The 23,548-nt window shown below is 48.2% G+C and overlaps 2 protein-coding genes and 1 non-coding gene across 7 annotated transcripts in view; 2 read left to right on the forward strand and 1 right to left on the reverse strand.

Annotated features, from left to right (window-relative positions):
• PPP1R16A (protein phosphatase 1 regulatory subunit 16A) overlaps positions 1–19,309 on the reverse strand; it is a 40,689-nt gene extending 21,380 nt beyond the window's left edge. The window contains exon 1 of one of the 4 annotated variants that reach the window (XM_045777322.2): positions 19,186–19,309. The gene's annotated coding sequence lies outside the window, so the exon portion shown is untranslated. The remainder of the gene's footprint in view (positions 1–19,185) is intronic. The other 3 variants (XM_045777323.2, XM_045777319.2, XM_045777320.2) reach the window with 3 other exon arrangements.
• On the forward strand, positions 1,633–1,711 carry LOC123779395 (small nucleolar RNA SNORD22). Its single transcript, XR_006776190.1, has one exon. It is a non-coding gene; the product is annotated as a small nucleolar RNA SNORD22 (small nucleolar RNA).
• A 119-nt stretch (positions 19,310–19,428) lies between the features above and the next one.
• FOXH1 (forkhead box H1) lies at positions 19,429–23,277 on the forward strand. 2 transcript variants are annotated; one of them, XM_087864468.1, is made up of 3 exons: positions 19,429–21,762; positions 22,120–22,224; positions 22,313–23,277. In XM_087864468.1, exons 1-3 carry the CDS (start codon positions 21,589–21,591, stop codon positions 23,144–23,146), a joined length of 1,113 nt encoding a protein of 370 aa, XP_087720594.1. In that variant the 5' UTR covers positions 19,429–21,588; the 3' UTR covers positions 23,147–23,277. The 2 variants fall into 2 exon arrangements, with proteins under 2 accessions (XP_087720594.1, XP_045633286.1); XM_045777330.2 differs by having other exon boundaries at positions 22,159–22,224.
• Positions 23,278–23,548: the final 271 nt, after the last annotated feature.

Consider the following 23,548-nt stretch of genomic DNA (forward strand, 5'->3'; position numbering starts at 1 on the left):
CAGGCTCTTCCACTAGGAGCCTGCTTCTTCCTCTCCCACTCCCCCTGCTTGTGTTCCCTCTCTCGCTGGCTGTCTCTATCTCTGTCGAATAAATAAATAAAATCTTTAAAAAAAAAAAAGAAACAGAATCTGATTAAGGTTTGATAAGACTACCAGTGTCTAGGAAATGCAGGAGAACAGGTCAAAGGGCACCACAGAGGCACAATCAGAAAGATCGATGACGTGGGAAACTATATAAACAAGTGACTAAGTTTCTTCAACAAATAAACTGAGTAAGAAAACAATGATGGTTGGGGAACCTATATATTTAAAGAAGCTTAAGAGACATGTGCAACATATGTACCTTTTTTGGATCCAAATTCAAACAAATCATAAAACGTATAATAATGACATTTATGAGACAAAGATTTGAACACTGATTATATTAAGAAATTGCAGTTAATTTGTCTAGGTATTGTGATATATTTTTTATTTTTATTTATTTTAATTTTTTTTTTAAAGATTTTATTTAGGGACGCCTGGGTGGCTCAGTCAGTTAAGCATCTGCCTTCGGCTCAGGGCATGATCTCAGGGTCCTGGGATCGAGTCCCGCATTGGGGGGGGGTCCCAGCTCAGCGGGGAGCCTGCTTCTCCCTCTGCCTCTCCCTCTGGGTGTACTCTCTTTCTAGCTCTCACTCTCTCTCAAATAAATAATAAAGTCTTTTAAAATATAAAAAATAAGGATTTAATTTACTTATTTGATAGAGAGAGCACAAGCAGGGGGAGCGGCAGAGGGAGAAGCAGGCTCCTGGCTGAGCAGGGACCCCAATGCAGGACTCGATCCCAGGACCCTGGGATCATGACCTGAGCTGAAGGTGGCTGTTTAACCAATTGAGCCACCCAGGTGCCCCTAGTTACTGTAATGTATTTTTAAAGTATTCCTTCTAGGGGCTCCTGGCTGGCTCAGTTGGTAGAGCCTGCGACTCTTAATCTCAGGGTCGTGAGTTCAAGCCCCATGCTAAGTGTAGAACTTACTTTAAAAAAAAAGTATTCCTTCTAGAAATAGATACAAAAATATTTACAGAGTGAATAATATATTTGAGATTTGCTTCAAAATAATATAAAAGATACAGGTGAGACAAAACTGGCATGAGTTGATAATTGTTGAAGTTGGATGATGAATATATGAGGACCACTGTATTCTACCTACTTACATAGATGTTTGAAATTTAACATTAATAAAAGCTAAAAAAAAATTATTTCACTAGGGTAGACCATATACTGGAACATAATCCAAGATTCAGCAACTTTATAAGGAATGAAAACAGAGTATATTCACTGACCACAATGGAATTAAACTAGAAGTCAGTAACAAAAATATATCTGGAAAATTTCCCAAATAGTTGGAAGCTTAATAGCATACTTCTAAATAGCCTACAGTCTAAGGTAGGAATCAAAATGGAAATTAGAACATATTTTGAGCTGAATGAAAATGGAAACATACATATCAAAATATGTGAGATACAGTTAAAGCAGTGCTTAGAAGGAAATGTTTACCATTGATTGCTTAAATAAGAAGGTCAAATCAATGACCCAAGCTTCCACTTAAGAAGCTAGAAAAAGAGGGGAAAATTAAACCCAAAGTAAAAGAAATCCCAGTGAAGAAACAGTCACATGTCTTACCTCCTGTCCTAGTCCCAGAGCCTGTAACGGTGAACCAAAGTAAAAGAAAATACTAATAAGAACAAAAAGTAATGAAATACAAAATAGACAAATAGAGGAGAATATTGAAACTAAAAGCTATTCCTTTCAGAGGTACCTGGGTGGCCCAGTCAGTTAAGCATCTGACTTCAGCTCAGATCATGATCTCGGGGGCCTGGGATAGAGCCCCATATTGGGTTCCATGCTCAGTGGGGAGTCTGTGTCTCCTTCTCTCTCTGCCCCTCCCCCAACTCATGCTCACGTGTGCTCTCTCTCTCTCAAATAAATGAATAAAATCTAAAAAAAAAAAAAAAAAAAGGCTGTTCCTTTGAAAATCTCAATAAAATTGATAAACTTTTACTAGACTGATCAAGAAAGGAGAAGACAGGGGTGCCTGGGTGGCTCATTCAGTCAAGCATCTGACTCTTGGTTTTGGCTCAGGTCACAATCTCAAGGTTGTGAGATCAAGTCCCACAATGGGCTCCATGCTCAGCAGGGAGTCTGCTTGAGATTCTCTCCCTCCCCCTCTGCCCCTACCCCTGCTCATGCAGGCATGCTTTCTTTAAAATAAATAAGTCTTAAAAAAATAAAAATAAAAGACAAAAATTACCAATATTATTCATAAGAAAGGGGGCATCACTACAGACCTCACAGATCATGAACAGATTAAAATGGTAATGTTCTGAACAATTTATGACAATAAACTCAACAACTTAGGTCAAAGGTCAATGAACTAGAGCCCACAGACCAAATCTGGTCTACCACCTATTACTATAACTGAAGTTTTTGAGAATATAGTAGTACTCATTTGTTTATGTATTATCTATGGCTGCTTTGTGCTACAAATATATATATAGTTGAGTAGCTGCAACAAACACCACATGGCCTAAAAAGCCTAAGATATTTACCATTTGGCCCTTTTATAGAAAAAAATTGCCATGTTTGACTTAGATAAATGAGGAAATTACCTGAATGAAACAAATTATCAAAATGAACTCAAAAAGAAACAGAAAACCTGAATAGCCCTATATCTATTAAAGAAGTTAAATTTGCAGTTACAAACTTTCCCAAAAAAGAAACTCCAGGCCCAAAGAGTTTCACTGGTAAATTACATCGAACATTTAACAAAGAAATAATACCAAATCTACAAAAGCCCTTTCTAAAAATAGAAGAGAAAGGTACACATCCCTACTCATTTTATAAGGCCAGTATTACCCTGACTCTAAAACCAAAGACATAACAAGTTAAGAATACTACATGCCAATTTACTTATGAATAGCTTCAAAAATCCTTTTAAAATTATTGCCAAACACTGAATCCAGTATTATATAAAAAGGATAACACATCATGACCAAATGGGGTGTATTACAAGAGCAAATAGTTGGTTTAACATTTTAAAAACCAAAACAGTTTACTATTTTAAAAAAACCACACAATTGAATCAATAAAAGCAGAAAAAGCATTTGGCAAAATTCTACATCTGATCATTAAAAAAAAACTTAGAAAACTAGGAAACTTCCTTCTATTCCTCAGTTAAATCATGCCTATGGGAAAAGAATGAACACTTTCCTCCTAGGATCAGGGACACCAATCCTGTTCAACATTATACTAGAGGTCCTAGCCAGTGCACTAAGTCAGGAAACAAAAAGCATGCAGATTGGAAAGGAAGATGTAAGACTCTTTAGATTCAGAAAGAATGTAGATAGGTATGTAGAAGACATGTAGGAAATTCTCAGGGGGTGCCTCGGTGGCTCAGTCAGCTCAGTGTCTGACTCTTGATTTCAGCTCAGGTTATGATCTCAGGGTCATGAAATCAAGCCCCACATCGGGCTCTGCACTTGGCATGGGAGTCTGCTTGGCATTCTCTCTCTCTCTCTGCTCCTAGTCCCACCAAATAAATATAAATAGACAAAATCTTATTTAAAAAAAAAAATAATTAGGGGCGCCTGGGTGGCACAGCGGTTAAGCGTCTGCCTTCGGCTCAGGGCGTGATCCCGGCGTTATGGGATCGGGCCCCACATCAGGCTCCTCCACTAGGAGCCTGCTTCTTCCTCTCCCACTCCCCCTGCTTGTGTTCCCTCTCTCGCTGGCTGTCTCTGTCTCTGTCGAATAAATAAATAAAATCTTAAAAAAATAAAAAAATAAAAAAATAAATAAAAAAAAATAATTAAAAAATTTAAAAAAGAGGGACACCTGGGGGGCTCAGTCAGTTAAGTGCCTGCCTTCGGCTCAGGTCATGATCCCAGGATCCTGGGATCGAGCTCCCACTAAGGGAGGAGACTCCTTCTCCCTCTGCCTGCCCCTCTACCTGCCACTCCCCCTGCTTGTGTGCTCTCTCTCTCTCTCTCTGACAAATAAATAAATAAAATCTTTTAAAAAATCCTTGGTAATCTACAATAGGGATACTAGCATAAATATATTTATCAAGGTTGTGAAATACAAGGACCATATGTCAAAATTAACTGTATGTCTCTGTACTGCCAACAAACAATTGGAAAATGTAAAATGTTCATTATCATTTACAAAATTAGTATCACAAAGTATGGAATACTTTGACACCCTTTCAAAAGGTAGAGTCTAATCCACTTTTCCTTCAGTATGGTCGGACTTAGTTACTCCTAACAAAAGAAAACCCAAAAAATGGCAGAAACTGAACAAACAGAAAACAAGCAAACAGAAATGGCAATGTGTAACTTCTGAGATTAAGTCATAAAAGGTAATGCAGCTTCTTGCTTGCCCTCTCTTGGATCTCTGGTGCTGGAAGAACTTAGCTGGTATGCTGGGAAACATGTAAGCAGTCTACAGAAAGGCCCACGTGTGAATAGCTGAGGCCTCCTGCCAACAGCCAGGTAAGGGCACCACCTTATAAGCAGATCCTTCAGCCCCTGTCTAGCCCTCCAATAATGCAGCCCTGACTATCCTAACTGCAACCACAGGAGACCTTGAACAAGAACCACCCAGCTAACCCATTTTTGAATTCCTGACCTACAGCAACTGTGACATAGTAAATATTTATTGTTTCAAGTCACTATATATATTTTTTTTCTTAAGATTTTATTTATTTATTTGACAGGGAGAGAGCGGGCACAAGCAGGGGGAGCAGCAGAGCCGAGAGGGAGGAGCAGACTTCCCGCTGAGCAAGGGGCCCAATGCAGGACTCGATCTCAGGACCCCAGGATCATGACCTGAGTTGAAGGCAGACGCTTCACCAACTGAGCCACCCAGGTGCCCCAAATCACTATATTTTAGAGTAATGTGATACACAGCAATAGACAATACAAAGTGAAAATTAGTAAAAGGAAACCTCACTTAGAATGGAGTCCGGGGGCCAGCAGGGGGAGCGCTCCTGTCAATTACACACCCAACAGGGACCTTCCAAGTGGCTACTGCTTCAGCTACCACTTTACTGCCCCTGCCCGGGCAGGAGGAAGGTTTCCTGCTCCCCTGGCAGCAGTGGAGCCAAGGAGGACAAGCCAGTACACTTCCAGCTCCCAGTTTACTCCCGGACTTCTAACTGACAGCAGCACCCAGCTCCCCCTTTCCTCTGCAAAAGAGCTCTGCTCTCCTTTGCTCTGCAGACCTGCCTGTGGATTTGCCAGAGCTCGCTTGTTCCAGGTTGCAATTCCCTGCTGTTCCCGAATAAACCCATTTTCGCTGGTAAAATAACTGGCAGTTTTATTTTTAAGGTTAACATTACTTGGTGATCAGAAGTGAGCTCCAGAAGACTCCCGACAGCTCCGAGGCTGCTGGGCAAACAGGTGTCTGTACCCACAGAGCCAACTGAGCCACCCTAGAGTTTGAGGGGATGTTTTCTCCTAGATTTCAAGCTCTGCTCTCCATGCTTTTTGCAAGATGTGTTTTAAGGCCTTGTTTTTTTCTGAGAATACCTATTTAGTCTTCAGTCCAACTCCTATTTGGAACTGGACTGCTCTATTGCAACCATGCTGGCCTTTGGTCTGAGTTCTCCTGCAGCTGGGCTATTCCTGTTGAAACTGTGCACTTTAGGGATTGTTCTCTTTGCTCTAGAGAAAAACCACTAAGAAACTGGATCCCAGTGATCAAAATGCTTCGAGGGTGTCCTCCTACAGGGACTCTCCCGTTTTACATTTAAATAACTATGGTCTCTCCACATGCTCATTGATAAGCAAATGGCCTGACTTACCCAAAAGTAATTTAGAACATTAATGGCCATTATGCGGAGAAAGGAAGGGAAGGAGAGAGGAAAGGAGGAAGAAAAAGGGGAAAAACCTGAATGGGACGCATATTTTAAATGATTATTTTGAGGCTTCCAAATGTTTTCAGGATTCTAAGTATGCCTCCTTGAAAAACACTATTTCTGAATTAACTGAGCCAAACAAACAACTGAAAGGAGTCAAAATGGCTTCTGAGGCCTTCTGTTCCCAGACACACAGCGACTACCTGTGCTCAGGCCTCACCTCTGGTGCTATTTTCCTCTATTCTCTCTGCCAAACTTCCTTTTTCTCTGAACCTCTCCTGAACCCATTAAAACCTGCCCCTTTACAGTTAAGTCTTCTTGGGCGCCTGGGTCGCTCAGTCAGTTGAGTGTCAGACTCTTGATTTTGGTTCAGGTCATGGTTTCAGGGTCGGGAGATGGAGCCCCGCGCCAGCTCCATGCTGGGTGTGGAGCCTGCTTAGGACTCTCTCTCCCTCTCCCTCTGCCCCTATCCCTCCCCACCTATGACCATACTCTAAATAAATAAATAAATAAATAAATAAATAAATAAATTTAGAGTTAAGTCTTCTGGGGCGCTTGGCTGGCTCAGTTGGTAGAACGTGAGACTCTTGATCTCGGGCTTGTGAGTTAGAGCACCAAGTCAAGCAGAGAGATAGATTAATTAAATTTAAAAATAAATAAAGTTAAGTCTTCTGAGACTCTAAATAAACCCTGGGTGCCTGGGTGGCTCAGTCGGTTAAGTATCTGCCTTCTGCTCAGGTCATGATCATGGGGTTCCCCGCTCAGTGGAGAGCCTGCTTCTCCCTCTCTCCCTCTGCTGCTCCCCACAGCTCCTGCTCTCTCTGGCTTTCTGTTTCTCAAATAAATAAATAAAATCTTTATAAACGAATAAATAAATAAACCCCAAGTTTCTGATGTTCCCTAGACTAAGGCCAAACTGTGAGCCATAGTTAGAGTGTCCTAATGTGACTGAAGACCCTCCAGGGACTGCGGAAGAATTTCACACAGTTACCCAAACTTACTACCTGGTCTCTCAGATTCTTACCAATCAGTCCCCATGTTATTCGCGAGAGCCAGGCAAAATACTGGATGAAGCTAGCCGGAAGGGAACATCCGGAAGGGGTTTTACAGCAACGAAACCCTAACTTTGGGCAAGATGGGAAGAACACTAGCTAGAAATCTCTACAGAGCAACAACAGAAGATTTTCCCAAGTCTGTTGACTGGAACAAAATTCATGCATGTACACAAAAGCCTGACAAACCTGTTCATAATGACGATCCACTCCAAATTGTCTTTAAAGAAAATTCTGGTCTTCCTTTAGATGCCAGGTCCACCCAGGGAGCCCTGAATTCCATGTTTACAAACAGGCCGATCCAGGTCTTTCTGCTTTAGTTGAGAAGACCAGGATGGAACTATGTCAATTCCAGATTTAATCCGGCAAACCACACCATTCACATGCTGGATGAGTCCACATAAAAGAAAGACCAATTCTTTTTTTTTTTAAGATCTTTTTTATTTATTCATTTGAGAGAAAGCCAGAGAGAGCACAAGCAGGGGAGAGGCAGAGCTGGAAGCCCAACATGGGACTTGATCCCCGGACCCAGAGATCTCAACCTGAGCCGAAGGCTGATGCCCAACCATCTGACCTATTCAGGCACCCGACCAATAAAATTCTTAATTTTCAACTCCGGGACAGCAAGGTCCCTAAACAAACCAAACCACTCTGGTTTCTGCTGTTGTTGCAAAGAGCCAGGACATTGGTAAAAAGACTGTGACACACTGACACACTCCAGCCAGCCTTTCGAGTGTCCTACTTCCCAGTGGTGGGGCTCCGAGGAGCCACTCTTCAGAACCCTCCCTCATAACCAGCTTGGAGAAACCGTCGCCCGATCAGAAACGAATCTCTGTCCTTACTGACAGCAACCCCACTGCTATAAAGCAGTCCCTGCCTCGAAGTCCTAAAACAGTTCAAATAGTGGGAACTTCCAATGAACCTCAACGGGTTCCTGTCTTTGAACCTGTTCCCTTTGTCTAGGCCCTTTGAGAGATATGCACCCTTTTCTCCTTAGTCCCTCTACCCCTATTCATTATTGGGCTGAGGTCTTAGAAAACTGTCGTGCCAGAATCTCTTTCTCATAAAGGGGGGAAATGATTCCAGGATTTGACAAGAGTAATCAAAATAGCCAACCAGGGGAATTAAACGACCCTTTGCTATCTTTTATATGCTCTGTCTCTTACTATAGCTACCACCCTCCTTATGGGTAAAAACCTCAACTGATACTGGCAGAATCCACAATGCACCTCCCATCAAGATTCAAACAGATCCCTCAAAACCTCTCCGCAGAATTAATCAATACCTAGAAAGAAGCTCTTTTAAGGCATCAAGCCCATAATAGATTACAAGGCTCAGGGCCTCATTATCCCCTCACTAGTCCCTGGAATGCCTCCTGTTACCTGTGAGAAAACCCAAGCACCACAGGAAGGAAGTCTGTCCAGGACGTCCAAGCAATAAATAACATCGTTTTTGCTCAGCACCTTCTTGCTCCTAATCGCCACGTGCCGACATCCATTCGCACTGAGAGCAAAGTTCTCACTGTAACTGACCGGTGTGGTGCATCTCCAGGTGAGCAGAAGAGCCAGGATCCGTTTCTCTTCACTCGGGAAGAACAGCAGTCCCCCTGGGCAGTAACACCCCAGGGCTACAGAAGGTCCTTCCTACTTTTCACAACCCTTAAAAGCTAATTTGGATGATGGAAAGTTTCCTGCAGGATCTACTTTATTATAATATGTAGATGATTTGCTTCTCTGCTCCCCTTCCCAAACCTCTTCACAGGAGACAGCACCCACATGCTAAAACTTTGGGCCTTAAAGAGACATAAAGTCTCCCCACACACACCCCGCAAAAAACCCACAGTTTGCTTAAACTCAGGTTCAATACTTTGGGATCTGATCTTGAAACAAAGACTACACCTGTATCCAGACAAAACCCCTCATGACTGCTTCATGCTGAGATCACCTTGGGACCCCCCATGACAATGGGCAGGAAGCTACTGTGCTGACGGCAGATTTATTTATTTATTTATTTATTTATTTATTTATTTATTTATTCATCCTCTTATTTAAAGGATGAAAACAGGGTGCCGGACTGGGCTCCGCTGGTGGAGCTCAGGACTCTTGATCTCAGCGTCATAGGTTTGGGGCCCCATGTTGGGTGTAGAGATCACTGAAAAAATTTTTAAATCTTTAAAAAAAAAAAAAAAGGATGAAAACGTTAAGTATGGTGCTGGGCACGCTACTGAAATCACTGAGAGGGCACTCTGACCTCTGGTTACTTCAACACACACTCTGTCCACGCCCTTAATCTAGCGTGTACTTCAGCCAACGGTAAAACCATAAACGTTTATACCAATGGCTGCTGTGCCTTTGAGGTAGTTCGTGACTTTGGAATGTTATGGGAACAGAGAAGTTTCCTCACCTACAATGGGGATAACATTTAAAATGGCTCCTATGTCCAAAATGCATTACACGCTATACTTTTGCTGGCCACTCTGGCTATTATTAAGGTTCCTGGGCATTCCAGATGCGACTCCCTGGACGCCAAAAGGAAACCACCTCACCACTTTTCCATCAAAAAAAACGCTGCTTTCAAGGAAACCAGTAGCCAGACCTCTGTCATGGTCCAAAGGGATATTCTCCCAAATGATAATTTGGAAAAGTTGACAAGAGATATCCAAGAATTGGCCCCAGATATGAAATCTCGTAATTATTGGCTCAATAAGAAAATAATTCTGGTTTGGACCAAATAACAATCCGGACCCACCAGAAATTCTAAAATGCGTGCTACTCCCCTCCGTACATGCATTAAACCATCGGTCTACTGTCAGAATGACAGCATTCATGAACCAATATTGGTGGGGAAATAGGAAAAAGGATGCAGTAAGCGCCCACCTTGCTTTTCCCACCAAAGTATCCCAAGGAAACCTGCTGGCACAAGTGACTTTCAGACAGCTTTCCCATCTCACGGGTATAAATATGTTTTAGTCATGGTTTGTATGTTTTCTCACTGGACTGAAGCTTGCTCTTTTAAACAGGCCAATGCTTCTTCTGTGGCTAAAATTCTGTTAGAAAGGATTACTCCTATCCAGGCCCCCCTCCCCCCGAACTTCAGAGTGATCAGGGAACTCATTTTACTAGTCAGGTGCTGTGACAGCTCTGTGCTGTTCAGCCAGCTTTACGACACTCACTATGCACACCATCCTCAATCCTCAGGGTTAGCGGTATGTACTAACAGCACTATTAAGACCAAATGCACCATCTGTAGACCGACCCTCCAAATACCTTGGCTAAAAGTACTGCCATCAGTCCTTCTAAAGCTCAGATCCACTCCCTTGGGAACTCACAGATTCTCACCCTTTGAGGTAGTCACAAGATGTCCAATGCACTTGGCTTCTCCTTCCCTTGACCCACAGTTGATAAAAGCAGGTATGTTTCAATATTGTAAAGGCCTAATTGCTTCCATTAAAAGTAAACATGCACGGCACCTGGCAGGTGGCTCAGTCAGTGGAGCGTCTGCCTTCGGCTCAGGTCATGATCCCAGGGTCCTGGGATCCAGCCTCACCTCAGGCTCCCTGCTCAGTGGGGAGTCTGCTTCTCCCTCTCCCTCTCCCCCTCCTTGTGCTTTCGTACATGCTCTCTCTCTCTCTCTCTCAAATAGATAAATAAAATCTTAAAAAAAAAAAAAAGGAACCATGCTTTGATAGAGCAGTCTTTTCACAGTACATTCCCAGGAGACAATGACCTGAAGCATCACACCTTGCAAACTGGAGACTTTGTCTGTTGGAAAAGACTTTTCAACCTCTCTGAAAAGGCCCTTATCAGATACTGCTATCCACCCATGTGCCACCAAACTCTGAAGAATAGACTCTTGGATTCATGAGATCCACCTAAAGAAAGCACCAGAACCTGAGGGCCCCACCATATCTGGTGACCTGGACGTAAAAAGCCCCCAGAACTGAAGCGGACATCTGACGAGAGAGAGCTTTCCCAAGATGTCCAGACTAGCCCCTATACCTCTTTCTCACTATTGCTTCTTATGTCTCTTTCAGGGAAAGACAATGCCCTTGTCTGCATTTCCCAAACCCTTACAAAAGGGGGAAACCTCTTCTATGATTACGGCCTTTTGGAAACAACGTCATCACGATCCCATGATAAACTAATTTTCAATTGCTTTTTCTGAAGTGTTAGAAGGTTCAGAGTGACAAAAGTCTTCTTTCATCTGAAATAGTAACTCACTTTGGCTTTTTATTCAAATACCAATCTCTGAATTCGCAATCTTATAGGCTGTATTATTTGTAACACGTTTGGTTCCAAACAGTTCTTTTGAGATAATAATTGTTTTAAAACATCTTCGAAGTTTTGCTGTTTTGCACAAAATTCATCAGCTATTGTTTCATGTTTATGCCTGCACTACCTCTTCCCAAATGCAGCTAGTTAATTCTTTCAGCTCGTTCCTGCAGGACCCACTACTCTGCTTCCATAATCACTTACACAGAGACTTCCAGGAGGCATATGTGACTCTGGGTTTGCCTCTGTGGGGAGAACCCTCGTCTCCTAAGTCTGAGTAAGTGCCCATAAATATTTCAGTTGGCTACTTTCCGACCTAGAGTCCTGGTTTAGAACCATCGTACAATAGGGGCGCCTGGGTGCCTCAGTTGATTGTGCGCCTGACTCCTGGTTTCGGCTCAGGTCATGATCTCATGGTCATGGGATCTAACCCCGTTGAGCCCATCTGTCAAACTTTTTAAAAACCAGTGTGCCCAATAAGGTGATGCTGGTTGTGCTTCAGGATGATCTCCAACACTTAAGCCCTTAATAAATATGGACTACGGATGGAAAGTGCCTGACAGTCCTCCCTCCTAACATTCCTTGTTACTCAACTGTGGCCTTAAATGGTTTCCACATACTGTGCAGTTTTCTTCCTGCCCAGACATGACAACCAGGAAAGGTCCTCCCTGGTACTGAGTGACAAACCAGTAAATATGGAGAATCTGCCTCTTGATTAGTGATGCTCTCAAAGAAAGATCTTAATCAAAAGGGGAAATATGAAGATCACTTTATAAAGGCAAAGTTAGTTTAGAATGCAGTCCCAAGGCCAGCAGAGGAGCTCTCACGCCCTACCACTCCTTGTCAATTGCACACCCATCCGGAAGAGACTTACCTAGCACAGTGATTACGCGGTTTACCACCCCACCAGGACGAAGGTTTCCTTCTCCCCCTAGCAACAGCCCAACCAATGAGAAGCCATTATACTTAGAACTCCCAGTTTACTCCAATGGCCTTTCAGTTTACAACAGCACCTCCCAGCTCCCCTACTCCTCTATAAAACAGCTTTTCTTTGCTCTGCTCTGTTCTCTCCTTCATTGTGCAGACTTGCCTGGGGCTTTGTCCCAGACTGCAGTTCTCTGTTATACCCAAATAAATGCATTTTTACTGTCAAAATACATGGCAGTTTTACTTTTAAGGTTAACACAAAGACCCAAATAAATGTAGAAATACACCATGCTATATATTGTTAAAATGCCAATTCTCCCCCAAATAGATCTAAAGCTTCACTACAATCCCAATCAAAATCCCAGAAAGCCTTTTGGAAAAACTGACAAGCTAATTCTAAAATTTATATAGAACTGCTTAATATCTTGAAGAGCCAAAATGATTTGAAAAACAGAAGCCAAGTTGGATAACTTATATTACTCGATCTTCAGACTTATTATAAAGCTATAATAATCAAATCTGTGGGATATTAGCATAAGATCAATAGAATAGAAAATCCTGAAATATACCTACACATATACTATCGATTCGTTTTCAACAAAGGTCTTAAGGTAATACAATGGGGAGGAGGGTCCTCAAAACATGGTGCTGGAATGACTGCATATCTGTACGTAAAACTGATCCCTTACCTCTACTCTCACCATAAAGAAAAAAAATGGACAAACTGGACTTCATCAAAATTAAAAGTGTCTAGGGGCACTTGGGTGGCTTAGGGGTCGAGCATCTGCCTTGGCTCAGGTCCTGGGATCCTTTGGTCTTGCTCAGCGGGGAGTCTGCTTCTCCCTCTCCCTCTCCTACTCCCCTTGCTTGTGCTCTCTCTCTGTCAAATAAATAAATAAACAAAATCTTTAAAAATTAAAAAAGAAATTTAAAGTGTCTGCTGTTTAAGACATGGGTAAGAGAGCTGCCTGGATGGCTCAGTTGGTTAAGCGTCTGACATCAGCTCTGGTCATGATTTCAGGGTCCTGGGATTGAGCCCCACCTCAGGCTCCCTGTTCAGCTCGGAGTCTACTTGTCTTTCTCCTTCTGCCGCTCCCTCCTGCTCGTATGTGCGACCTCTCTCTCTCAAATAAATAAAATCTTTTTAGAAACTGGGTAAGAAAATTAAAAGGCAAGCCATATTTGCAACATACATATATATAGATACCTATCGATCTATAGATATCTATCTATATCTAGCAAAGGACTTGCATCCTGAGTATGTAAAGAATTCTTAAAACTTGATAAAATAAACAATCCGTATTTTAAGGGCAAAAGATTTGAACAGACGCTTCACAAAAGAAGATATACAAATGGTCAGTAAAATATGCCCAGGAAAAGATGCTTGACACCACTTTCATTGGAGAAATGTAAATTAAAGTTGAAGTGAGCTACCACCTCACGTCCACGAGAATGGCAAAACTTTTTAAAAGGATGGCAATACTTAATGAAAAACATGGAACAGGTAAATGATACAACCGTTCTGGTGAACAGTTTGGAGCTTTCTTATACAGTTACACACACTTCAACCCATCATTTCCATCATTTCCGCCAACAGAAACAAACATATGTCCACATAAAGACTTTTATGCATGAATATTCGCAGCAGCTTTATTCCCAATAGCCCCAAAGTGGAAAGAACCAAAATGTCCATTAGTAGACGCACATATCGATTAGATGGTGGTGTATCTGTACAGTGGAACCACTCAGCAAGAAAAAGAGAATGAGCCACTGATGCCTGCACCAACCCGAATTTCCAAAACATTCTGTCTGGTGAAAGAAATCAGACACAAAGTGTTCATTCTGTAGAATTCCATTTATGTGAATTTCTAAGAAAGGGACACTGAATCTACAGAAAAAGCAGATCGGTAGTTGCCTGGGGCCCAGTGGAGGGAGGACTGACCCCAGAGGGGAACGACAGAACTCTTGAGGGATGAGAGAAATGTCCTACATCTGGATTATGGTGGTGTTCACAAACGTACCTCTACCAAAACTCACTAAACCACACACTTAAAATAGGTGCATTTTACTGTATGTAAATTATACTTCCATGAAGTTTGGTGTAAAAAAAAAAAAGTACACATTTCAAGTTTTACCGTCTACAGCCTGCATGGTCTGGCCCCTGCTCACCTTGTCACCTCCTTGCACACCTCCTCTCCACTCCCTACTCAACACTGGCCTGCTTCCTCTTCTACACCTTGGAAACCTCCAGCTCCAGGGACCACAGTGGCTGGGAGCTGAGCCTAGAACCAGACGCTGGGTTTGAAATGGCAGGAAGCTGAGGAGACGGGTCAAGTCTCTTGACCTCTTTCCCTCAGTTTCTTTATCTGTAAATGGAATGATAATCGTACTTTCTTTATAAGGTTCTTATGAGGATTCAATGAGTTAACATAACAGTATTTTTGGTATCTAGCACAGGGGTTGGCATACTACTGCCTGCCATCTGTTTTTGTATGGCCCATGAGCTAAGAATGGCTTGTGCATTTTTTTTTTTTTTAGATTTTATTTATTTGACAGAGAGCAAGAGAGAAAGGGGGGAGGTGCAGAGGGAGAGGAAGAAGCAGGCTCCCTGATATGGGACTCAATCCGAGGACCTGGAGATCATGACCTGAGCCAAAGGAAGACACTTAACCAACTGGGCTACCCGGGTGCCTCACTATCCAGCTTTTCACAGGAAAAAAAAACAACCCTGCCGACCCCTGGTCTATCACGTGTTTATTTGATGCCATCATCTTCATCATCACTCCCACTTTGCTGTTCCTTGTGTCTGGAAAGTTCTTCCACCAGATCTTAGGATAACTCATTCCTTTTCTGTAACTCACGTCACAATTTAAATATTACCTACTTAGAGGTCTTCTGTGGTTACCTTGTCACTCTCCTATGTTTTCACCCTAATTGTTTTTTAAAGATTTTATTTACTTATTTATTTGACAGAGAGAGAGAGAGAGACAGAGAGAGCGCACGAGCAAGTGGGGAGGTGCAGAGGGAGAAGCAGACTCCCTGCCAAGCAAGGAGCCTGATGCAGGATGCAATCCCAGGACCCCGGGATCATGACCTGAGCCAAAGGCAGATGCTTAGCCACCCAGGTGTCCCTCTTTTTTTTTTTTTTTTTTTTTTTAAGATTTATTTATTTGAGAGAGAGACACGTGGAGGGCAAGCACACCTGCATGTGGGGGAGGGGCAGAGGGAGACTCTCAGGCAGAATCCTCGCAGACCTCGATCTCACAACCCTCAGATCATGACCTGAGCTGAAATCAAGAGTCAGCTGCTTAACAGACTGAGCCACTCAGGCTCCCCACCTTGCTCTAATTTTTGACATGACATTTACTGTGTCCTTCCCTGCTGTGTCCTCAGAGCTGACTGAGCCTAGTGCCTGACTTGTAGGAAGTGCTTAATAACTGGGTTCCTGGCACTGGGGGCTAGTACAGACTGTAACCCAGGAGCCTCTGAGCTTGTGGGTGAGCTGGTCTGATGGAAAAGACCATCACTCAGCTGCACCTACAGGTGTGTCAGGGCTGGAAAAATGGGAGGTCCATCAGTAACGGCAAGGCTCTGTCCTGTGCCGTCGCACAGGGAGGGACACTCAAACCTACTTACTGGACAGTGGGAGGGCTCTGCAGGAAACCGACCCTTCATCTGAGGCCTGGAGGCTCCTAAAGGGTCACCTGCATCCACACCATCCTCCCTTCCTTCCAAGACAGGAAAATATTCGGGGGGGGGGGGGCGGGCAGGGTGTGAAGCTTACACAACGTACCACGAAAAATCAACAAAACCACAAAGGTCATATCAAAGAATGGCCCAAGCCTCAAGGAATCCTGGCATGGCAAGACAGGGATGAGCATGGAGCACAGGATTCAGGCTCTTCAAGCCACTTCACAGGGCAACCACCCAACCCTCCACCTGCACTCTGCAGCCCAGCCCCCTCCTATATGCCTGAGACCTTGAAGATGTCAGTCACTCCTCTGCCCACGTCTACAATCTCCATAATCTTTCTGGATCTCCACGGACCCCCCCCATTCAAGCTAACCCTAACCCTCCACCTCCCCCACACACTCCTCTCCCTCACACGGAAACTTCTTTGAAGACTTGTCTGCAGGCTCCATCCCCATGGCCTCACCTCCCATGCGCTCCTCTGCCAGTACCAATCTGTTCAATCTTTGGATTCGTCATAGCTGCCAAGAAAGCCCAGAATGCAACATCCACCATCAGACCTTATCATAACTGCCCTAAAAGTGTTCCTGGCAGTTGAGCCCCTCATCCTCCCTGGGACCCTCACCCCTGGGCTTCTGTAAAGCTAAATGGTCCCATATCTCTGTCCTTCTCTCAGCCTGCTGTGCTGATGAGGCCCTGCCCAAGGCCACAGAGCTTGGAAGGGGTGGGGGGAGGTTTGATCTCTCCCTTCCACCATCATACGGGTTCAGTATGGTGGCAGCATGACACACACATAGAAGAGTGCTCAGGGGTCAGGTGAGGGGGACAGAGGATGGGGGCTAGTCAGCAAAGGCAGATGAGTGTTACTCAGAAGTCTGTGAGGAGGGATTTCAATAAGGAAAGTACAAGAATCAGATTTGCATTTCAGATCAATCACTCTAAAATGAGAAGGATGGGGACAAGGGGCTAAGACAGAGCCAAGACCAGTCAGGGGAAGTGCTGTAATCCCAGAGAAACAAAGAGCCACAGAGGCAGGTTATTTGGTGGAAGGGATGGACAGGAAGGGCCAGAATCAAGGATATTTAGGAAGAAGTTCTCAGAGAACCTGGAGCTGAGGGGAGAGCCTCCCAGATGTGCTGCTTTGGCTAACGAGTAGATCATGGCAGAGGCCCCAGGGTGGGATGCTGCAGAGAGCAAGATGGAGCCATTCAAGCAGGAGAACCGTGTCAAGCAGTGACACAAGCAGGTAAAGGTACTGCAGCCACGAGATCCTGCCACGTCCAGCATCACCGCACTCTCCAGCACTGACAACCAGCACAAGCAGAGGACGTCTGCTGGGCCCCAAGACCGGTTAAATCCCTTTAAAAGGGGAGGGTTTTTGCAGCAAACTCTCAGATTCTTCGGACCTGACCCCTGTAGACAGACAGACCCCCTCAGTCTGACCACTTCAGAAACGCAGCTGCTGCCCATGGCTCTGGCTGGTTGGTCTCCAAACAGGACCGAGATGCTTCCCTGCTTGAACATAAGAAGCAGTAAGTGCCGAGAGCTGACCCGGACCGGCCTGAGACCTCATCTCAGCCGCCGCCCACAGACTGACTTCATGTTTGGTTCGTGAACTCCCTACCCCCCTGTTATCTTGTTTGCTGTGTGCCCTATAAGAAGCCAAGTTAATCACATGGTGAAATGTCACTGCGTTTGGAATCCTAAACCTGCTTTATATTAACCTTGTTTTATGACTGAATAAAGCTGACATTGTGGAAAGACATGACTCGTGTGTGCGCCTTCACAGCATGTTCAGGACAGGTGCTCTCAGGGTGCTCTGAGAAATGAGTCAGTTGTGATGTTTCCTCATAAGAAGCCAACAACATTAACTGCTAATCTTGAGTGTCTTCCGGTGACCAGGAAGAGTGAGGACACATCAACTGCTACCATTGCCATCAAAGTCCACCCAGCCAAATACCTCCCTTTTTGGTGTGCTAGGTCATGGGAGGTTAGGAGGCTCACCTCACACTGAAGTACCAAAACTGCACACAATGGAGACAAGCTGCTAATAGAGACCAAAGACCCAGAAATCCCTAGAACACAGAATCCCAATATTGAGTTCACACAATCAGGAACCCTCTTCCCAGGTGCCTGCCAGCCCTTTGCTGGCAGGGGAGACCAAAGTCCGGGCACACCCCAAGCAGGTGAGAGAGGAGGCCAGGACCGAACAGTGGAGCCAGGGGAGGAGGCTCCAGCCAAAGGGAGGAAATCCAGCCCGTGCATAGGGAGGGAAGGAAGGAAGGACCTTCTAAAGCTTCCCCACCTCAGCTCTGAACAAGAGCTTGGGGAGCAAGGAAAGGGGACACATCCATCACAATGAGGAGCCCAGAGCTAGGCTTTGTGCAGGCTTCTTCAGGCAGCCCTTCCAGAACTTGGTCCCAGGGCCCCAGGTTGGGGCTCTCCTCACTGCCCCTGAAGTGAACTAGGCAGCACAGGCAGGAGCAGAGGCCCCTTTACATTTCTGGGGTTCAGGACAACCCCAATCCCGCCCCGGGAGAACAAGGAGGAGCAAAGACACCCATGAGGGCTCACTGCTGGACCAAGACAGGGACTGAAAGAGCAACGTCGTGCCCTCGCAGCCAGCTCCACCCCCAAGTTAAAGATCCAAGAAGAAAAGCAAGGCCAGACCTCTGAGGAGGGATAGCCCTTCTCTGGCGTCCATAAACCTGGAATGACTCCATACATGCCTCGGCTCTCTGCACCCATGGAGATTAATCCCATGGCTGCCTCAGCCCCTGCTCCAGGGCCTTGAGGGGACCCAACCAGTCCTGGATACTCCCCCACAGGCCTGGAGCACGGGGCCGGGCACTGGGACACGCTAGTGCTCCTCGCTCTGACCCTGGTCTGAGAGGTGGCGCCCAGAATCCCCACACGGGAGGTCACCGGAACCCCGGAGAGCCTCCAGTTTCTCGTCTGGCCTCGCTCCAAAGCCCACACAAAGCCTGGGCATGTCCCTTCTCGGCCAGCCCGAATTTCCCGGCTGCAGATTCGGAGATGTCTAGCGCTGCCGACCTGACCAACAGGTTGCAAAAATGAAAACAACTCCACACACAGATCAAGGGGAAAAGCCCTCGGGGGGCTCTCACTTCACAGGCTGCCACCCGAGAAGCCGCTCCCGACCCGTGGCACCCCGCGCCCAGATGGGGCCTGCTGAGACTCGCGCCCCGGCGCCCGCCTCCCCGAGGGCCGGCCGGGCAGGGCTCCCGAAGACGCCCCGCTCAGCTCTGCGCCCTCCGCGCCCCCCGCCGCCTCTCCCTCCCCGGCCGGCCTCCTCTCCCGCCGCAGACCCCGGAAGTGCCCCCCTCACCTTCCGCCTCGCGCACAGCGCCGCACGGCAGCCGATCGGTAGCCATCCACCGCCCCGTCCGCCCCGCGCTCCTCTGGGCGCCGCGGGGGCGGAGCCCCGCGCCCGGCTCTCGCCATGGCAACGCTACACTTCCGGCCCGCGCGGCCCGGAGCCGGAAGCCGCGGCTCCCCACGGGAGCCTGAGGGCGTGGCCGAGCTGCCAGGGGGCGGGGCCTGCCCCGAGAGGAAAGCTGCCGGCGGGGCTGTGTGAGCCTCTCCGTTTGCGGGGGGGGGGGGGGGGGGGTGTCTTCTGCTCGGATGGGGCGGGAGGGGCAGCAGTCAAAAGGCTCCCGGGAGGGCGGTCATCTATTTGTGCTGGGCTTCTAAGGAATAGTCGGAGTTCACCCGACAAAGCAGTCATCATGGACGGAGGGAAAAGCATACCTAAAAGTGGAAGGACCCGGTGCACTGGGGCAACGGGAAGTAACGGAGGTGGCGGTTTAGGAGGGCGGGGGAGAGTGGCCAGAAAGGAGTAGTCCGGACTCAAGGAGCCTTGAACGTCAAACCAAGCAAGGGAGGACCCGTGGAGGGGACGTGGCTAGGAAGCCATAGATGGTAACAGCACGGTGAGAAACGAGGACCCCCTCAAACTAGAGCTCGGTGAACGGAAAGAGGTGGCGTAGCAGTTCAGAGGCATCCACGGGACGCCTGAAAGGAGTCCGAGAGTGAAGGGGGCAGTGTGGTACTCCACATTACATCATCCATTTCGGCCCCAGTGCACCTCCCACACTCATGCCTTCCCTCAGCACCTTAACACCAGTAGAGTACCTACTGTATGCTGCAGATTTTCAACCATTTAAAAATATAATGGGGGGGGGTACCCACGAAAAGCTGAATTCTTGGAGTAGAGTGATAGAAAGTGTGTCTCTGTGCTCTTGTGATTTCCCTTGGGTCTGGGGGCCCTGATACCAGCACCAACCAGCGCTGCTAGTGTCCTGGGCCCAGTACCCCCTCGAGCAAACTTGCTGGTAAGGAGCAGGGCTGGGCTTTGAGTCATGGTACAGAGAGCGTAGGCCTTGACTAACTCAAAGGCCTCCACAGATCAGATCATCACAGAGAAGGTGAGGGGACAGAATAGGCTCTGGGAATTGAGAGGACCAGTGAGCCTCAGGGCACCTGCCAGAAGCATTTTTCTGGGACCACACTAATGGGGCAGGTCCTATGCCTGCTAAAACCCTCAGAGGCTATAGCCAGGCCTGAGCAGGGGGTGCTAGCCCCCCCCCAGCCTGAGCCTCCACTTTCTTTCCTAGAGTACCCCTCCTCCACTCAGGCCAACCCCCACCTGCCTGGGGAACATCTCTTTCTATGTAGACTAAGCCTCAGGGCCCTGTGGCCACCTGGGAAGCCTTCCTGTGTGCTCACACAACACACCTGCTCTCACTCCTGTCCAGGGTGAAGCCAGATGGTCCTTGCATGCTCCCCTGGGCAGGAACTATGACCCATGAAGCCATATCCTCAAGGCCTGGCCCCAAGAGGTGTCCAGTAAACCCCTCCAGCTAGGAGGCCTCTTCCTCCACACACACATACCCAGGACCACTGTCCAAGTGCCCCAGAAGAACGAGGGGCATGCTCCTGGGTAGCAACCTTCAGAGTTTGGACCCAGTGGATCAAAAGAGGAGAAGGGAGGCAACCCTGCCTTCAAAGAGTCCTCTGGGGCCAGGGAGGTCCAACTCACCTAGGGCCAGTGAGGTGCACAATAAATGAGAGCTCCCACTGTTAACAGGCACCAGGGAGGGGAGGAAAGGTGCCTCCAAGGCCTTGGGAATCCACTGGGGCCCTGCAGCAGCCCCTGGGAAAACTCCTTGAATTAACTGTGTCCCTATTTTTTTCCTGAGGTTTCCTCCAGGAAGCCCTCCAACCACCATCTAGGTCCAGGAAGCTGCTCAGCCTTGAACTCTGGGCAGGCCCCACCCATTCTTGGCCGGTCAACTTTGGGTAAATCGACTCCTTCAGCTATTAAATGGGAGCCTGAAGCCCAGCCCAGCCCAGAGAGGATAAAGTAACCTTAGGTCACAGGCCCCTTCCAAAGGCTTTTCCTTCCAACTTGTAGGGGGTACTTTAGGCAACCCAGGGGTGAGGAATGAGGCCTGGGTGGCCGCCTGCAGCCCCCAATGGAATCTTCCCTGCCCCTCCCTTCCAGATTAACTGAAACCTGCTAATTGTGGCAGCCCTCTACACACTCCCCTCCCCCACCGCCGATTCCTCCCTCCCTTTGCCTCCCCTCCCCTCCCCCTTCCATCCGAATGATAAAGGGTCTGGCCCGCCAGACCCGCCGGCTTCAGGCCCCCAGCCTCGCCTCACCACACTGCCCCATTGCCTTGCCTCCACGGGCCGGGCCCTTGCGCACGTTGCGTGCCTCCCCTGCATGGGGCCCTGCAGCAACCCACGCCTGGGGCTTCCTGGGTCCGAGTCGTCCTCCCAGCCCCCCAAGAGGAGGAAGAAGAGATACCTGCGGCATGACAAGCCCCCCTACACCTACTTGGCCATGATTGCCTTGGTGATCCAGGCCGCACCCTCCCGCAGGCTGAAGCTGGCCCAGGTGAGAGGGACCCCCATTTTCCCTCACACTCGGTAATCGGACCTTTCGCCAGACCCGTCCCCCCCACCTACTCCTAAGCTCAGACTCTGGCTTCCATCCCCACTTGGCCCTACCCAGCTGAGCCAGTGGGGCCAGTCCAGGCCTGAGCACCAGGGGAAAGAGCCCGAGGTGCTCAGGCAGGACCCTTCCCTTGGAGCGTTTCTTCCCTCGGGCGCAGAGGTGTTCTGTGGGCGGGGAGGGGGACGACTTGTTACGACTCCCCTAAGCCCGGCTGTGGGGGAGGGGCGGTGCTGCCACCGCTCCGGGTCCCGGCTCACGGCGCGGCGCCGGGCCGACTGGGCCGGTCGGTGGTTTCAGATCATCCGTCAGGTCCAGGCCGCGTTTCCCTTCTTCAAGGACGACTACGAAGGCTGGAAGGATTCCATCCGCCACAACCTCTCCTCCAACCGATGCTTCCGCAAGGTGGGGTAGGGCGAGGGTCGGAGCTGGGGCGGAAATCCTGAGTGTCTGGGGTCGGACGGCCCCACCCAAGCCTCCCCACCCCCTCCAGGTGCCTAAAGATCCAGCGAAGCCCCAGGCCAAGGGCAACTTCTGGGCAGTCGACGTGAGCCTGATCCCGGCCGAGGCGCTGCGGCTGCAGAACACGGCCCTGTGTCGGCGCTGGCAGACCAGGGGTGCGCGGGGAGCCTTCGCCAAAGACCTGGGCCCCTACGTGTTGCATGGCTGGCCCTACCGGCCGCCCAGTCCCCAACCGCAGCCCAGTCCCCAGCCCAGTCCCCAGGCAACACCCAGTGAGGGCTTCAGCATAAAGTCTTTGCTAGGGGACCCCAGGGAGGGGGCACCACGAAGCAGCCCAGGTCCGGCAAGCTCTGGGCACAGTGGGGAGAAGGTGATGCCCACTCCACCCCTGTCCTCTGAGAGGCCTCTGTGGCCCCTCTGCCCCCTTCCTGGGCCCAGGAGAGCAGATGCGGAGACTCCCCAGGGGGGAACCAGCAGGCCCTCGCCCCTCTCCCCTGAGCACAGAGCCTGGCCCCTCCACTTACTGCAGGGTTCTCCAGATCCTGGGGGACTGTCCGGCGGGAGTCATAGGGCCTCACTTTGGGGGCAGCTTCCCACCTCTTACTTGCCCATCTACACTCCCAATGTGGTAATGCCCTTAGCTCCACTGCCATCCACAACCTGTCCCCAGTGCCCACCTTCAACTAGCTCAGCATACTGGGGGGTAGCCCCTGAAACTCACGGCCCCCCAGGGCTGCTGTGGGATCTAGATGCCCTCTTCCAGGGGGTGCCACCCAACAAGAGCATCTATGATGTGTGGGTTAGCCACTCCCGGGATCCAGCTACCTCCACCCCAGGCTGGCTACTCTCCTGGTACAGCCTGTGAGGCACTCAGGGGAGGGGAGTTTTCCTCTCCTATCCCTTCCTGCCACCACTGGCTTGTTGGGGAACCAAGGCCAAGAGGTCCAAGAGGTGCCTGTGGCCACAGCAGTCTTAAAACACCAGGCACCAGCGATGCTGAGAATCCACGGTGTTTATTGGACTACCCCACAAAGGGTTGGGGTTGGCCCAGTCACCACCCTGGCCCTGATAGTCAGTCATGCCTCTCCTACCCCCAGAGGCAAGACTGGAAAGAGTGGGGGCTTTGCTTGCAGCAGCCTCTTCCTAATCCCACTTTCTCTGTCCCTCTCTGTCCATCTATCCTTCCTTCCATCCATCCATCACCTTGTGTCACTTCCCCTCCCTGGCTCCGGCCTGGGGGAGGGAGAACCTAAAGGGTGGCTCCAGC

Source organism: Ursus americanus, chromosome 9, assembly GCF_024610735.1.
Source record: "Ursus americanus isolate L20-20 chromosome 9, mUrsAme1.1.p, whole genome shotgun sequence".
In the NCBI taxonomy this organism is placed as follows: Eukaryota; Metazoa; Chordata; class Mammalia; order Carnivora; family Ursidae; genus Ursus; species Ursus americanus.

What these genes read in the sequence shown, in the direction of transcription:
- FOXH1 (XM_087864468.1), top strand. Translation starts at nt 21,589, where the DNA reads ATGGGGCCCTGCAGCAACCCACGCCTGGGGCTTCCTGGGTCCGAGTCG. An exon ending in GCAGGCTGAAGCTGGCCCAG is followed by an intron (nt 21,763 to 22,119) that starts GTGAGAGGGACC and finishes CGGTGGTTTCAG; the next exon opens with ATCATCCGTCAGGTCCAGGC. An exon ending in CCAACCGATGCTTCCGCAAG is followed by an intron (nt 22,225 to 22,312) that starts GTGGGGTAGGGC and finishes CACCCCCTCCAG; the next exon opens with GTGCCTAAAGATCCAGCGAA.